This window comes from Melozone crissalis, unplaced genomic scaffold, assembly GCF_028551555.1.
Source record: "Melozone crissalis strain CALT ecotype California unplaced genomic scaffold, PUWL_Pcris_2 ptg000012l_1, whole genome shotgun sequence".
Classification (NCBI taxonomy): Eukaryota; Metazoa; Chordata; class Aves; order Passeriformes; family Passerellidae; genus Melozone; species Melozone crissalis.
Window position 1 is genome coordinate 16109659 of NW_026535790.1, and position 14748 is coordinate 16124406.

At 60.9% G+C, this 14748-nt stretch overlaps 1 protein-coding gene across 1 annotated transcript; it reads right to left on the minus strand.

The window, feature by feature from the left end:
• Positions 1 to 3517: 3517 nt before the first annotated feature.
• Positions 3518 to 13673, minus strand: HS3ST2 (heparan sulfate-glucosamine 3-sulfotransferase 2). Its single transcript, XM_054271297.1, has 2 exons — positions 13240 to 13673; positions 3518 to 4696 (listed from the first exon to the last, which is right to left on the minus strand). The coding sequence occupies exons 1-2, from the start codon at positions 13671 to 13673 to the stop codon at positions 4078 to 4080; spliced, it is 1053 nt and encodes a 350-aa protein (XP_054127272.1). The 3' UTR covers positions 3518 to 4077.
• Between the last annotated feature and the right edge of the window lie 1075 nt (positions 13674 to 14748).

The window sequence follows — 14748 nt, forward strand, 5'->3', positions numbered from 1 at the left end:
CTTTGTCTTGTTTCCCACAACACCCATTTCACCTGTCCCACACGGGTGAGCAGCGGGGAAGCAGCGGGTTTGGTGTGCCCTCCCAAGCACGTGAGGGATCCCGTGGGGCTGTGGGGCTGCACATGGGGGGATCTCGTGGGGGGATCCCTCAGCTGCTCCTCTGGACAAGATGCCATCAGCAGTGGCTAATTGATAATTTGGACTTGCACTGATAATTTGTACTTGCATTTTTGCCAGGCTGCTGGTCCCAGGGAGGCAGCCCTTGGGAGAGGCAGCCCTTGGCAGAGCCTCTGCCTTGACAAGCTGCAAGTGCAGGAGTGAGGGCATTAAAATGCTTGTGTTGATCTGGCAGGGACAGCGCTGGGACAGCGACAGGCAGTGATTTGCTGGGAAAGAGGGAAATGACAATATCCTCCATCAACGTTATTATAGGGCTGTGCCTCGGGGTGGACAACCCAAGAGCTGTGAGAAAGACTTCAATTTGCTTTTCCTCCCCAAGGAGAGCAAATGGCGCTCGGTGCAGCTCTGGCCAGCAGCCACCCGCGGTGCCAGGGGCACCCAGCGCCCTGAGTGCCACCCCATGGCACGGCTGGGGGATTGTGCCCAGCTGGGGCCGGGGCTGGTGGGGCTGAGGTGCCCCCCTGCTCCACCCACCTCTGCAGAGACACAGCACATCTGAATGAGCTTGTCAAATGAGATTTTCTGTCTGGTTAGAAATGGATTTTCGAGCTCCTCGCTCACATGTAAACATTTTTAGTGGTCCCCAGCCAAATCAGAGCCAGTGAGAGCAAACATCAGGCTGAGCAGACCCAGTCCCTGCAGGGAAATCACTGGCCACGGAAGGAAACCAAATGCATGATGGCTTCGAAAGGCATCCATTAAAGTTGTGCTGAAGTGATTCATGGTGCTGGTAGTTAGACTTTAATTAGATCTTAATCATGTAATTTTATCTTTGTTTTAGAGATTAGAGCTAAATGAATGGATTGGTCTCATAACAGTGCTGTGACTAAACACAGCACTGCCACATGGCAGCTCCGTGGCAGGCAGAGATGGGGCTGAGAGCATGGGCCTCTCTGGGTGCTCTAAATAAAATTGGTTTTAAAGAAAGAAAGAAATTTATTTAAAACACACAAATCCACCAGGACCTACCAACACTTTCCCTCCTGGCTGCTCTTTTGGGCATCCCCAGAGCTGTGGCACAGAGCTGCTGTGCCCTGCAGGGTGTGGGAAGGATGAGCACGCCCTGAGTGGCAATGGCAGCGGGACCATCCCTCTGCTGGCATGCAGGAACCCTGGCTGTGTGTCCCTGGAGGGGTTTCCTCCCTTGCAGCTGTGGGACCTGTCAATATCTGCCCTGCCTTGCACCTTGCTCTTCAGTTACTTTATTTGAGCCCTACAAAATGGGTCCAGGTTTGCAGAATTATTCCCTATGGGTGTCAGGGCTGGGACAATGCTGCTGAGGCACAGCCCAGCTCTGTGGGGCACAGAGCCCACTGCCAGGGCTGCCCCTGGGGCTGGGATCGCCCATGCCTGGCACAGGGGCCGTGTCCTGAAGCACATTCCCCGCAGCCACGCCTGGCAGGGGATGCAGCAGCTCCATCCGAGCCTCAGCTTTTGCCTCTCTGGGCTCTCCGAGCTCTGCCCAGGGCTCGCCCCTGGGCTGGCAGGGAGGCGAGGTGGCAGCTCTGTGCCCCACGGTGCCGCAGTGCCCGCTGCCAGAGCCGAGCCAGCCCCGCTGCCCTTGAGCCCTGCCTGCCCTTGCTGCAGTGGCAGTGCCCCCTTCCCACCTTCCCTCTCCTGCTTGACATGCCACAGGAGCCACTCGAGCTCATTACTGCGGGAGATTATAGGTCCCCAGGTAATAACGAGCCTTCAGATAATTACTAACAGATTCTCTAATAGGAATGAACTCGGTTGAATCCATTCAGTCACTGGGTAAATATTTACCCCTGAGCTGTCCTTATCTCCAGCCGCTGGAGCGTGCCAGCGACGCTTTGCTGTCCCCCCGCCGCAGGAGCCGGCTGGGGAGCGGGGTGCGGTGAACAAAGGTAAGATCGGACTGGGGTCCTGGGGCAGCCCCAGTGGGGCAAGGACCATTTTGGGAGGAGAGGCTGCTCCCAGGCAGGAGCAGGGCTGTGGCTCCCTGGATGTGCCAGTGGCTGTGCTCTCCTGGGCAGGGCACTCACCACTGCTGGGAACGGGCCAGGGAAGGACCCCCTTGGCCCAGCTGCTCTCAAGAGCTCTCCAGCTGGATCAGGGACCACTTAAACCACATTCATTATGGTTAACCATTCATGAGCTGATAAATATTGAACAGCTGGGGTTCAGGCCTGAGTGCACCCATCAAAACACAGCACGCAGGACGGGGTGGCTGCTGTGGGGACGGCTGGGGCCGTGCTGTGCCAGGGATGGCTGCACGCAGTGCTGTGACAGCCCTGAGAGCAGAGCCCCTGTCCCCGGGGGCCGGGCCGGCACGGGGGTCCCTCTGGCAGCCCCTGTGCTCGGCATCACCTCTCCAAACCAGCAGCACCCCATGTCCTCACCAAACCCTGCCGTCCTCACCAAACCCTGCCATCCTCACCAAACCCTGCCGTCCTCAGCAAACCCCTGCCCTGCCTCCTCCGCATGCAAATTGCCTGCTTGGGGCTTTTAAAGCCATTTTTAAGAGCTCCTAATGTGCTCTGCATTTTCAGTGCAGCCCTGCCTGTGCCCTCATTTGCTCACCCTTTGGAAAGCTAATACTTGATTTAAGCACATTTCTGCTCCCTCCATTTGTAAGGACAAATGTAAAGTAATTGTTTGATATCGCAGCAGTTTCCTCAGGCTCCAGCTCTAATTTCCCACTAATACAGTATTGTCAGAAGGATCAATCTAACCTGGCACCTTCTGCCTCCTTGGAGTGGATTGGAAATGGCTTTTCTACTGTGAGGCTGGGATTTGTGAGTCTCGCCGTGAATGTTTTTCTCCTTTAAAGGAAAAATCATACAAGCAAATATCCCATTTTCCTGTCAATGGCCCTTAATTCCCATCTCTCCCTCCACCTGCCCATACCTGCCTCTGGGTCCCCTCTCTGCTGTCTTCTCCTGTGGCTGGCATTGGCAGAGATGCAGATGGGGCTCTCTTAGGTGTCCACTAATTAACTCCAATTTTTTCCTATTAGAGCTCACTGGTCACTAATCACTCTCAGTAAGGCCTTGCAAACTGGTCCATGGTATGTTCCATCCCCATACGGTCACTGTGCACCATTCTGAGACATGCCAGCCTGTGCCAGGGGATGAGCCTGGGCAGCCCCAGGCAGGGCTGTGCCACAGCTTCCCCTTGGTCACGTCAGGCCCTGTCCTGCCCGAGCCCCTGCCCGTTCCCTCGCCTGCCTGCGGGTGTGGGGGCTCCCCGTGCCCCCCAGCTCTGCCCAGCCCTGTCCTAAGAACAGCCCATGCATTCGGACTGGTGGAAGCCACTTTATTTACATGAAGGGATCACAAGCTGAACAAGGAAACTAGTGCCACTAAAGTACCCGTAACAGCAGGATTCTGTGCTTTATTCACAGGACAAAATATCAGTACAACATTTTCCATAGATTCTTTGTCAAGCAGATACATCTCACTGTCCTCAGGGGTACGCATGGCGCGCAATGACAAAGTGCAGCTCTGCCTGCCCGGGACAGGGCCTGGCAGGGACAGTCCCACTGCCGCTGTCCAGGAGCACCCATTGCTTTGGGACACAGAGGGCTGTGCTTTGGAGCAGCCTGGGCACAGGCTGCAGACGGGGCCATCCCCGTGGCCCAGGGACCTTGCGGTGCTCAGAGCAAACAGGAGCCCACAGAGGTGGCTGCTGGCCCGCTGGAACAGGCAGTGCTGCTGGGCACCCATCCCTTAGCTTGGTGGCTGCAGCAGGATCTGAGTCTTCCTTGTCTTGGTTCTCCAGAGCACTGCAGACTCCTCAGGGACAGGGGACCCCCGTGCCTGGCTCTGCCCGCAATGCTGGGCAGGATGGGCTGAGGGGTCCTGGCTCCAGCCCCTTGGGCCCTCCTCAGAGAACACTGCAGCTTCCTGTCAGTGCAGCTCTGCTCCCGGCCTCTCACTCCCACCTGAAGTCCTGCCCGACCGTTTCATAGAATTTGATGTTATAAGGTCTGTAAAAGTCCCGAAGCTGCTCGATCACCTCGGGGTCTATCTGCACGTGAGTCCTGCCCTTGGACTTGCCGAGGCAGCGGGGCAAGCCGCTGCTCTCTGACTTCTTCAGGCACGGAAAGCCTTTTGTCTTGTTGAAGTAGAAGTGCTTGTCTGTGATAACCCGTTTGATGCCCAGGAAATCCTGGACCTTGCCCATCTCGCCCGCCGGGTCCGTGATCAGCCTCTCGCCGCTGACGAAGTGGATCTGGGACAGGGGGAAGTACTGGAGCCAGCTCTGCAGGTGCACGGCGTACATGCCGATGCGGATGGCGTTCCAGGAGGTGTCCACCAGCCCCAGGCTGCGGTTGCGGAAGGTCAGCCCCTCGAAGGTGGGGATGTCCGGCTTCTTGGACAGCGTCTGCGTGTAGTCCGAGATGGCGCGGGTCACCGGGTTGCGCACCACCACGATCAGCTTCGTGTCCCGGGACATGTTGAAGATGCGCCGCGGGGCCTCCTTGGTCACAAAGTAGCTGGGCGTCTTCTCCACCGTGATCTGGCTGTCGAGCGTTCGTGGCATCAGGCTCCTGTGGGCCAAGCAGAGGGGCACGGTAAGGGAGGAGCCGGGACTGGCACCGGGGGCTGGTGGCGGCGCCATGGGGCTGGTGACGTGTCCCCTCCCAGTGGGACCACGCAGGCACAGACCCCTCCAGCAGCTCTGTGGAGGACCCTGGCCATGGATGGCTTCCAGGTCCATCCCAGTCCCAGGGGACAGCCTGGCAGAGGACGGGGGCACCGGCAGCCCACACTCACACCAGTGTGTGTCCAGTGCCAGGATGCAGGAGTGGGATGGCTGTGCCACAACACCACCACAAGCAGCCTTGGGGAGCAATGGACAGAACCCTGGGAGCTGTGCTGCTCTGCCAATGGGAGCTGAGTCCAAATGGGCCAGGCCCAGGAGCTCCAAATGGGCTCCTGGGTACACACATCTGTTTCTGGCACTGGCAGCTGGACTGCAGGCCAGGCAAGGAGCACCGGCCTGGGGGAAATGCAGCATCCCTGCAGCCCAGCTTAGCACTAATTAAATCATTTGCTTTGACATCTGAACATCCAAATCAAATAAAAACTAATGGGATGGAACGATTTATAAATTGGTCTTGTATTACTAGAGTAAACTATCAAATCCACTGCAGTCAGATGCATGGCACTGGGGGTGCCCTGGCTGAGCAGGCAGGGACAGGTAGGGAATGCCTGGCTGGAGTGCACAGGGAGCTGCGGCAGCCAGGATGAGGCCAGCACCCCAACACCCCATCCCTCTGAGGATCCCTGCCCGCAGCCATCCCCCAGAGAGCCCGAGGCACCGGGTTATCCGTGCCACAAACCCAGAGAGCTGCCAGGGCCACGGGGGCTCCCCAGGCTGGGCCATGCAGTGACCAGGACCTGGCATCCCTGAAGCAGAGCCCATGGCCAGCAGCTTTGGGCTGAGGAAAGACCTGACTGGGAGGAAGAGCAGCCCACAGCACCTGGGTGGGCAGAGCACAGAGGTGGCAGAGCAGAGCCAGGGCATGGCAGGGAGGGGTGGCACCTGCCGAGGGCACCGTCCCACGCACCCCCATGCGCTCCTGACCAGCCTCCTAATTGGAGAGAAAACAAACTAATTAGTCAGCATAAATTAGCAGGGCTGGTTCACTGAGGTACCTGAGCATGGATGGCGCTTAATTGGCCTTTCCCACTGCTCTGCTTCAAACCCCATAAATCCCGATTGCGATTCCCATTGGTTAATGACCGTCAGGAAGTGCAGGCACACGGTTCTATCTCCACATCACAAACAAGTTTCATCATAAATCAGCATGGGACAGCTCTGTAAGTGATTCACTATTACAATATATTGTGGAGGATCATAAAACTGCTGTTTCATTAATGGCTCATCCTCAAGCCTGTTAGATTTTCATTACGTGAGTTATTAGGTCCATGCATTCAAAATACAAAATTACAGGTTCTAATCCATTATGAAAAACACAAAACCTCTGCATAGTAAATTACTGAAATGAGACAAGAGTTGTTTTTTTTTTAAATGGACTCCCAGTGTTTGCTGCTCATGAGCAACAGAGACTGCTGAGACAACAAAACACAGCACGGGCAGATAAATAAATCACCAGTGAAGCCATGCAAGGGGGAGAGATGTCATCCAGGCATTCATTTTCCCGCTAACAGCAGGATCCCCAGGGCTGCAGGAGCAGGGAAATGCACGGCAAACTTAATTACACCAGACTTTAAAATAATATTTTTGGACTTGTGCACTCCCAGGGTTATTTGCATACAAATAGCACGTCACACAGCTCTAAGGCCCGGGCTGGCAGGTGCAGGTGTGAAGGTTCTTGGTGCCACAGTGCGTGGCCAGGGCTGAGCCAGGAGCTGCTCCCGTGGCTCTGCTGCTGTCCCCAGCTGGCCTTGGCACTGCCCCTGGCGTGTGCTGAGCCAGCGGTGCCAGCTGGGGGCAGGGATGTGACCCTGGCAGGGGGAGGATGGCTGGGCACTCGCTCAGCACATCGCTCTGGCTGCAGGGACAGCATTGATTCCTCCTGAGTTAGAGACTGCTTTCACTAGAGCTGCCCAATGCCTAAAGCCCTTTATTGCCACTTGATACGGGCACTGACACTCCCTTCAGCCCAGATTTAGAGGTTGCCCATGTTAGCGACATGGGGACAGGTGGGTACGGCCCAGGGGAGCTGCTGTGCCCAGCTGTGCCCTGCTGTGGCCAGCTGTGCCCCCACCACCCCAGAGGTGCTGGGCAGCAATGCAGAGCCTGGCCTGGCTGTGCCAGCACGGAGGCAGCGGCTCGCCCTGAAGGGGTTAACTCTCACCAGCACCTTCCCGAGCCTGAATTATTAATTTTGTTATAATCTGCCTTTGGGCACCCTGCGGCCCCTACAACACTCCCACATTAAAGAAACATGCACTCCCTCACTGCTGCGCTGCTTTGATGTCGAACACGCGTGAAACACTCTCCCAGGGAGGAATTTGTACCAAATCTCATCAAACAATTGAGATATTGCAGATAAGAGCGGGGAGGACAGTGCTCACTGATGATCCCATCACAGCCCTGCCCCAGCAGCTCTGGGTCAGTCCCTGCTGTGTGCAGAGCCTGGCCTGGGCCACCCTGGCTCCATCTGCTCAGGGGCATGCAAACAAACTGCTTAATTTGCCAAAAGCCCCGAGTGCCAGCTCTGTGCTGAGGGCTCTGCTGCCCCTGTGCCAGCTGATGCCAGCAGCAGGAGGGTGGGCTGTGAGCGGCTCCAGCTGCAGCGTGCTGTGCTGGGAGGGGAGCAGGGAAGCACAGGAGCTGGCACGGCTCCTGGCAGGGCTGAGCCGTGCCATGCCGTGCCATGCCGTGCCACGGGTGCACACACGGCTGGCAGCACCCTCAGCTCCTGCCTGGCACCTCTGCTCAGCAGGACCGTGGGTGGCAGTGGTGGATGAAAGCTCCAGCAAAGCCGCTTCTGGCAGCCTCGGGAAGTTTGAACAGAACTGGTTAAACGTGTGAGAACCGAGGTGTGATGGAAATAAAAATCTGTGGTGAGAGATATCCCAGGGGTCACAGGGGACACAGCCATGAGGGCTGAGGGCTGCAGCACCCTGCCAAGGGCTGCGAGGGGCTCAGGGGACAGGGGGGATCCCCAGCAGCCCTGCCACGCTGGCACCCCGTGGGCTGGGCACTGCCATGGCCAGCAGGACACACTGGGTGCAGACACAGCCCCGTGCCCACAGCCACAAACACCACCCGAGGGCCCTGGCTGAGCCCCACAGCCCTGCTGCCACCACCCCACACTACTGCAGCCAGGATTTAATGACGGAGCAGCTCCCTTTAATAAATGTTTATGTTCAAAGAATTTACACCAGCGCTTGCAGACAGCTAATGAGGGACATTTCCATGCATAAAAGCAGAGCGAACACAGTAATTAACTTTGTTGCTGATTCATTTTTAATCATTTAAATGCTCCAGAGATTTGCAGTGTCCTTTAAGTCAAGAGATTCTTTTCCAGAGGGCACACTGCCATTGCCCTTCACATGCACACACCTATGTGTGACTCTCACCCTCCTCAGTAACTGCTCAGCACTGATGGAGGGCCTGGCAAAGGCCAAGGCCAGCGCTGAGGGCAGTGGAGCTGGCAAGGAGTAGGAGATGAGGGAGGGCTTCCCGCCCAGCTTGCACAGAGCCCAGCTCAGCCCTGCTGGGGACTGCCCTCTGCTCATGGACTGCCTGGAACTCACCCCTTCCCATTTCCAAGGCAACTCCTTCCACAGCTGAAACTCCAAAACAGAATACTCGTTTTGGAAACCTCTGCCTGCGCCCCAGCTGCTGCAGCAGTTCCCGATTCCCGTGTCAGAGCCACGGTGACCTCCCTGTGCCAGCTGAGTGCAGATGGCACACGGACAGTACAACCAAGCACAAACCCCTCCAATGGCTCCTGGGGCTGCCCATCACCCCGAGGCCCTGTGGGCAGCTCTGGCCCTGCTCCCGTGTGCTCAGCTCTGGGCACACGCTGTGGGCATGGCCTGGCCCCACCGTGGACACCCAGGGCGCGCTGGCCTTTCCTCACCAGCCTCCCAGGGCAGCCCGGCCCGTGGTGTGCCAGCTCACCAGCTGAATGCGGTGCCTCCAAAGCAAGGTGAGAACAAACTGCAGATTACAAGCAAGGTGAAGGAACGGAGCTGGGATACACATCTCTAATGCCAAAGGCAAGGCACCCACGTGAGCTCATCTCAGCATCTCCCCCAGCTCCCCGGACAGGGAAGCTCTCCTGGCCCGAGTGAGGGTCTGGCAGCACCTGGCACAGCCCGGGCAGGTCAGCAGGAGCAGTGCAGGGCAGTGCAGGGCAGGGCAGTGCCCAGGGAACGCTGCCAGCACAGCCACATGCAGCACTATGTGCCTCGGTTCCAGGCACATTCCCCAGAGCCAGGGCACTCTCTGAAGTCAAGGAAATTTCAAAGCATCCTTGAAGCTGCTGCCTTCCTCTCGTCTCACTAATTAACTTCACCCAAATGCACTGTCAGTAAAGCCCACAGCCATGTCCCGGGCAAAGCCTAATGGGCTCCCATTTGTGCGTGTGCCAGCCCGGCCATTAGCCGGCAGCAATTAGCAGCGGCCGGGAGCAATTAGCGTCTGCCGGCTCCGTGCTCGCCGTGCCACAGCCCCGGGGGCTCGGGGACACAGCCGGGTCCTGCAGGGTGCTCCAGTCCTCCAGCGGCAGTGCCTGGGCACCCAGAGCCGGGGCAGGGCAGGGATGGGGGCAGAGCTCCAGGGACCTGTCCCGGCCGTACAGGAGAGCCAGGCTGGGCACAGGTGCCATCCCTGGCATCAGGGCATTCGGGTCCGTGCAGAACCAGAGGGCTCTGCCCTGTGCCAGCACCGCCTCAGGGCTCGGCTGTGGCAGCCACAGGACGGGTGCCAGCCAGGCTCAGCCTGCTGCTGCTGCAGCCACAAGGAAAAGCCCCTCTCTGTGAAAACAGCCCTGGGGCACCTGACAGGACCACTCAGGAATCCTGATAAAGAAAACTGCACCCTGAGATGCTGCAATTGGAGCCACTACTCAAATTAACGGCAATTTAAATCACACCACCTTCCCTGTGCTCTGGAAAATATTGAAGGTTATTGGCCCACACTACTCACAGCAGGAAAAAGCTCAATATTGAACATTTAGTGCAGGATTGGTAATGAATCGATATTCCCCAGAAGCTGCTGTTTGGTTTCAGTTGTCTTAAAACAGACCTTGCTAAAAATATCTTTCCTGTAGTGTATCTGTAGCTAATGAGGTGGATTAGAGAGTGATGGGAACTGGGAGCAGCACGGGGCTCAGGGCGTGGAGCCGGTGAGAGGCAGCCCTGGGTGGTGGTCCCACAGGGGGAGCTGGGGCTGGGGCTGGCTGTGCCCAGCCTTCATGCCTGGGGCTGGGTCTGCCCTGCCCTCATCCCTGGGCCTGGCTCTGCCCAGCTTTATCTCCCTGCACGGGCCTGGCTCTGCCCAGCCTTCATCCCCGGGCCTGGCTGTGCCCAGCCCTCATTCCCCTGCACGGGCCTGGCTCTGCCCAGCCCTCATCCTCGGGCCTGGCTCTGCCCAGCTTTATCTCCCTGCACGGGCCTGGCTCTGCCCAGCTTTATCTCCCTGCACGGGCCTGGCTCTGCCCAGCCCTCACCCCCGGGCCTGGCTGTGCCCAGCCCTCATCCCCCTGCACGGGGAGCTGGGGCTACTCTGGGCCGTGGCAGCAGCTGAGGCAGGAGGCACCATGAGAACAGCTGTGAACAAGCATGACATTTGGAGAGGCAAGGGCAGCAGATGAGGAGGTGTCCCCTCCCGCTAGCTCTGCCATCTCAGAGTCAGACAAATGCCAGGGCAGGGGAGAAAGTGAGAAAATGATAACCAACGTTTCTGGAGCATCAGAGGGGCTCATTTCTCATGCTACGTGCAACTGCACCAGAGACCAGCTTGGTCTCTCCACTTGGGTCCCCACTGGGGCACAAGACACGGCTGACTCGGTATCAGCAGCCAGGGCTCCTGCAGGCCAAGTCTCTGCTCGCACCAGGGAATGCCTTTACCTTTGCCTTGCCAAGGGGTCAGTGCCCCGGGCAGCCTGCAGTCACCACCCTCCAGCAGCCTGGCAGCGCCTGCTCTCCCCAGCCAGAGGCTGAACACAGCCCCAGCCAGGCCAGGGGCAGCCCCCACCCTGGGGTCCGGGCAGGAGCCCCCCACAATCCCTCAGAGCCTCCACATCCACTGCCCGGCCTCTGCTCTGTCCTTGTGGGCCATGGCCACGGGCAGGACTCTGCTCCCTGCTCCCAGGCTCTTGGCAGAGCGACAGCAGCTTATCCCACTGTGGCTTAGACCTGCTCCACATTAATTGCTCCAGTTGCAAGGAGGAAAATCAATTCCACGTTTTATACTTTAGCAGCCTCTGTGCTTAAGTTTTGGCACATTTGTCAGTTTAAAAAAAAATAAGGTAATAAAACCAAGGAAGTGTCATTTAATTGTTTTAGCTGAACTAATTTGCAGGCCCCGCTGCTCTGGCGTGATCTCTCTATCTCTCTATTGATCCAGACAGAGCTGGGCCCTGGGGCAGGGCGCTGCTCACCTGGCCACACTCCCACTGCTGCTCCCCCTCGCTCCAAAACCACCCTGCCACAGCCTCAGGCTGCATCCCTCCTGGCCATGGACAGGTCCCTTTGCACGGAGAATCCCAAATGGAACAACGGCTCAGGGTGGGAGGTGTCTACCCAGCTGCACACTGCTGCAGCCCCTCAGTGCCAGCCTGAGGGGAGAGGGCACAGCTCCTGCTCAGCACCATCCCAGGCAGGGCCTGTCCCCTCATTCAGGGCAGGCTCCGTGTCCCAAACCTCCTAAGGGAGGAGTGCCACAGGTCAGTCCTGCACTGCCCATGAGGCTCCCAGCCCCACATTTCCCACACTGACAGCGCATAGGGCAAGCACAGCCCACATCAGGCACAGACACAGGCATGCAGGGAAGGATCCCAGCTCAGGATTTGGGGGGCTGTTTGCCAGCTAGGTGCTGAGCCCATGGAGCTCCCCTCGGAGCCAGGGCTCAGCCAGGACCCATCTTCTGCTCCATCGCCCATCCTGCCACTCTGGTGTCTCTAGAGAAAGCACTGTCCTCACATGCCTGTGCTGCAGGGCTGCTCACAGCTGCAGCCTTTGGGGGGTGCAGGAGGGGTGACAGTGCCTGATGTTGGGGAGGACGTGGGAATGACACAGACCTGCCAAGAGGCAAGAGCAGATCAAGGGTATTGCTGTAGCTACTCTCTGAAGAGCAGGAGGAACGGGGCATGCTGCAGGACACCCTCAAGAGAAGGAAATAGCTTCAATGAGCTTTGCCTGTGCTTGTCCTGGCTCTCCTGTCACCTGCCAGCAGTACGGGCACCAAAGGATCTGAACACAGGGCAGCAGCGCTGCAGGTCTCCGTGCATGCCTGCCCGAGCCCCAGCCACCAGGAGCCGAGCAGAGCTGGGAGTGAGCACCATGTCACACTGACTTCCATCTGCCTGCACTGGCACTGACCTGCTGTGGAACTGGGCACATCTCTGCCAGGAAAGCGCCGTCGGGATGGAGGCAGGAGAGCTTGGTGTGCCCCACAGGCCGCCGCCTCTGCCACCACGGTGCTCCGACACACAGACAGGCAGAGCCCTGTCCCCTGCTCTGAGCTACAGGCAGCAGGGGCCCGGCCAAGCCCCGCTCGGCCTCCCGAGGCTGATGCCCAGCAGAAGCGCCGTGGCCTTGCCCAAAGGCACCCAGCCCTGTCCAAGAGCACAGCGAGCACCGCCAGAACACTGGGGGAACCCCGGGGAGCAGGGGCTGAGCGCCGGCAGCACCGCGGAGCCCACGGGCGCTGCGACCTGCTTACAGCAGCACTCACCGCCTCTCCAGAGCGCCCACCGCACCTCACAAAAGCCCTTACGGAAATTTAATCCCACCATCTCCTGCTGGAGACACACTCGCTGACCTCTGCAAATGATCAGAGATTCCATATAGCTCCACAGTCACTCGAGTTCAGAGAGAGGGGATGGCAGAGGACAAGGACTGTCCCTCTCAGGAGCCAGCGATCAAAGCCGGCAGCAGAAGCGTGCGGGGCGCACCGAGCAGGGCTGCGGGAGGACAGTGCGTCCCGTGCAGGCACTCACGCGTTTTGGAGAACCGTTCACCCAGGCAAACGTTTCCTCAGACGGGACGGAAGGGGTGCCCTGGCATCGTCCCGGCTCCGCGGTGCCTACCGGCAGGGCCGGGGCTCGGGCTGCAGCCGAGAGCGCCGGCGAACGGGCAGGAACGACCCGCGACCCGCTCGGCTACAGCAAGAAGAGACTAAGGAAAACTCGCGGAGTGCGGCCGGGAGACAGCCCCCGCCGCCCGCCGCCTGCCGGGAGCGCTCCGGCCCCGCCGGCTCCACCGAGTGACCGAGGAACGCGGGGCCGAGTCCGCACCGAGAGCGAGAGCGCCGGGAGAGGAGCGGGGACGGGCAGCGGGCGGCGGTGCCCGCGGTGCGGGGTACGGGGACGCTCCGGGACGCGGGACGGCCAAGGGGTGCCCGGGGCGGGCGGGGGCCGGTGCCGCAGCCTCCCGCCCTCACCTGTACCACTCCAGCCCGCGGTGGTAGTTCCTGTCGAAGAAGTGGGGCTCGGTGCCCAGGGCGCGCACCTCGGGGTGCACCCGGATGAACTCCAGCACGGCGCGGGTGCCGCCCTTCTTGACGCCCACCACGATGGCCCGCGGCAGGCGCTTGGTGCCGGGCCGGGCGGGCCCCGGGGCGCTGCCGGCCGGCGGGGCGGGGGCCGCCCGCCCGCACGGCCGCGACTGCTGCAGAAGTTTCTTGGCGGCGGCGGCGCGGGCGGGCGGGCAGCGGGCGCGGGGCGCGGCGGGGCCGCCGCAGCAGCACAGCAGGCTGTAGCACAGGTACGAGCACGACAGCGACAGCGTGAAGAGGACGAGGACCCTCCCTGCCAGCCGCCGGGACGGAGCCGGAGCCACGGCCGGGGCCCGCCCGCTCGGCGCCCTACGCGCCATGGCTCCATGGGGCCGCGCCGCCGGGCACGGCGGGCCCCGGCCCGGCGCCCCGGCCCCGGCGCGGCCGCTCCGGCATCGCCCGCGGCTACGCGGCGGCGCGGCCGGGCCGCCCGAGGGGGCCGCGCCCGCCCCGGCCCCCCTGCGCCCGCCGCCCCGCCGCGGCCATCCCCGCCATCGGGCGGCGGCGGCTCCGCGCTGCCTCCGCGGGAAGTGCCGGGGCAGCGGCGGCTGCGTCGCTATTTAAGGGGCCGCCTGACGTCAGCGCCTCCCGGAGCCCCCGCGGCCGCTCGGCGGCCGGTGCCTCCCCCGGGCCGGGCCGGGCCGGGCCGAGCCGGGCCGAGCCGTGCCGGGGGTGCCCTTCCTCCCGGCACCGGGCTGCCCGCCAGTCCCGCCCTGCCCGGTCCCGGCCCCGCTGCGCTCGTCCCGTCCCCGGCCGCGCTGTCCCGCCCGGCCCTGCCCCGCTCTGCCCCCACATCCAGCCCTGAGCCGCTCGAAGCAGCGCTGTGGAGCCGGGGGCAGCCGCCTCCGTCCCCGCAGCCGCGCACCCTCCGCCCAGGAGCGGGGTGAGCGGCGGAGCGGGGTGAGCGGCGGAGCGGGGCGAGCAGCGCTCGCCGGGAGCGGCAGCCGGGGCTCGGGGCTGCCAGGGTCACGGCCGGTGCCCGGTGCCCCAGCCCGGTGCCGGAGCCGCGCTGCCCGAACCATCCGCCCCCGAGCGGGGCCGCCCCACGGCAGCATCGCTTCTGTCCTCGGGAGGGCAGGAGGAGCAGCCATCGGCCTCCGCCGTGCCGCCGGTAAGTAGGAGGGAAAGCTTTGAAGTGACGCATGAATTAAATTTCACTGCCGGGCTGGGGCTGCTCAGCCCCGCCTGTCCCAGCTCTGATGCCCCACATGCAGGCTGAGCCGGGGAGCCCCCCGGCTGTGGCACAGTTTGAATGCGGACTGCTCCATCCCCATCCCCGGCTCCCCTGTTCTTTCCTTTCCTTTCCCCTTGCACCCCGACATCCCAGGCTTCCGCTTGGCTGCTCCCGCTGAGCCAAAGGGCTGCGTGCGGCACCGCTCAGACATTAGCAGCCAT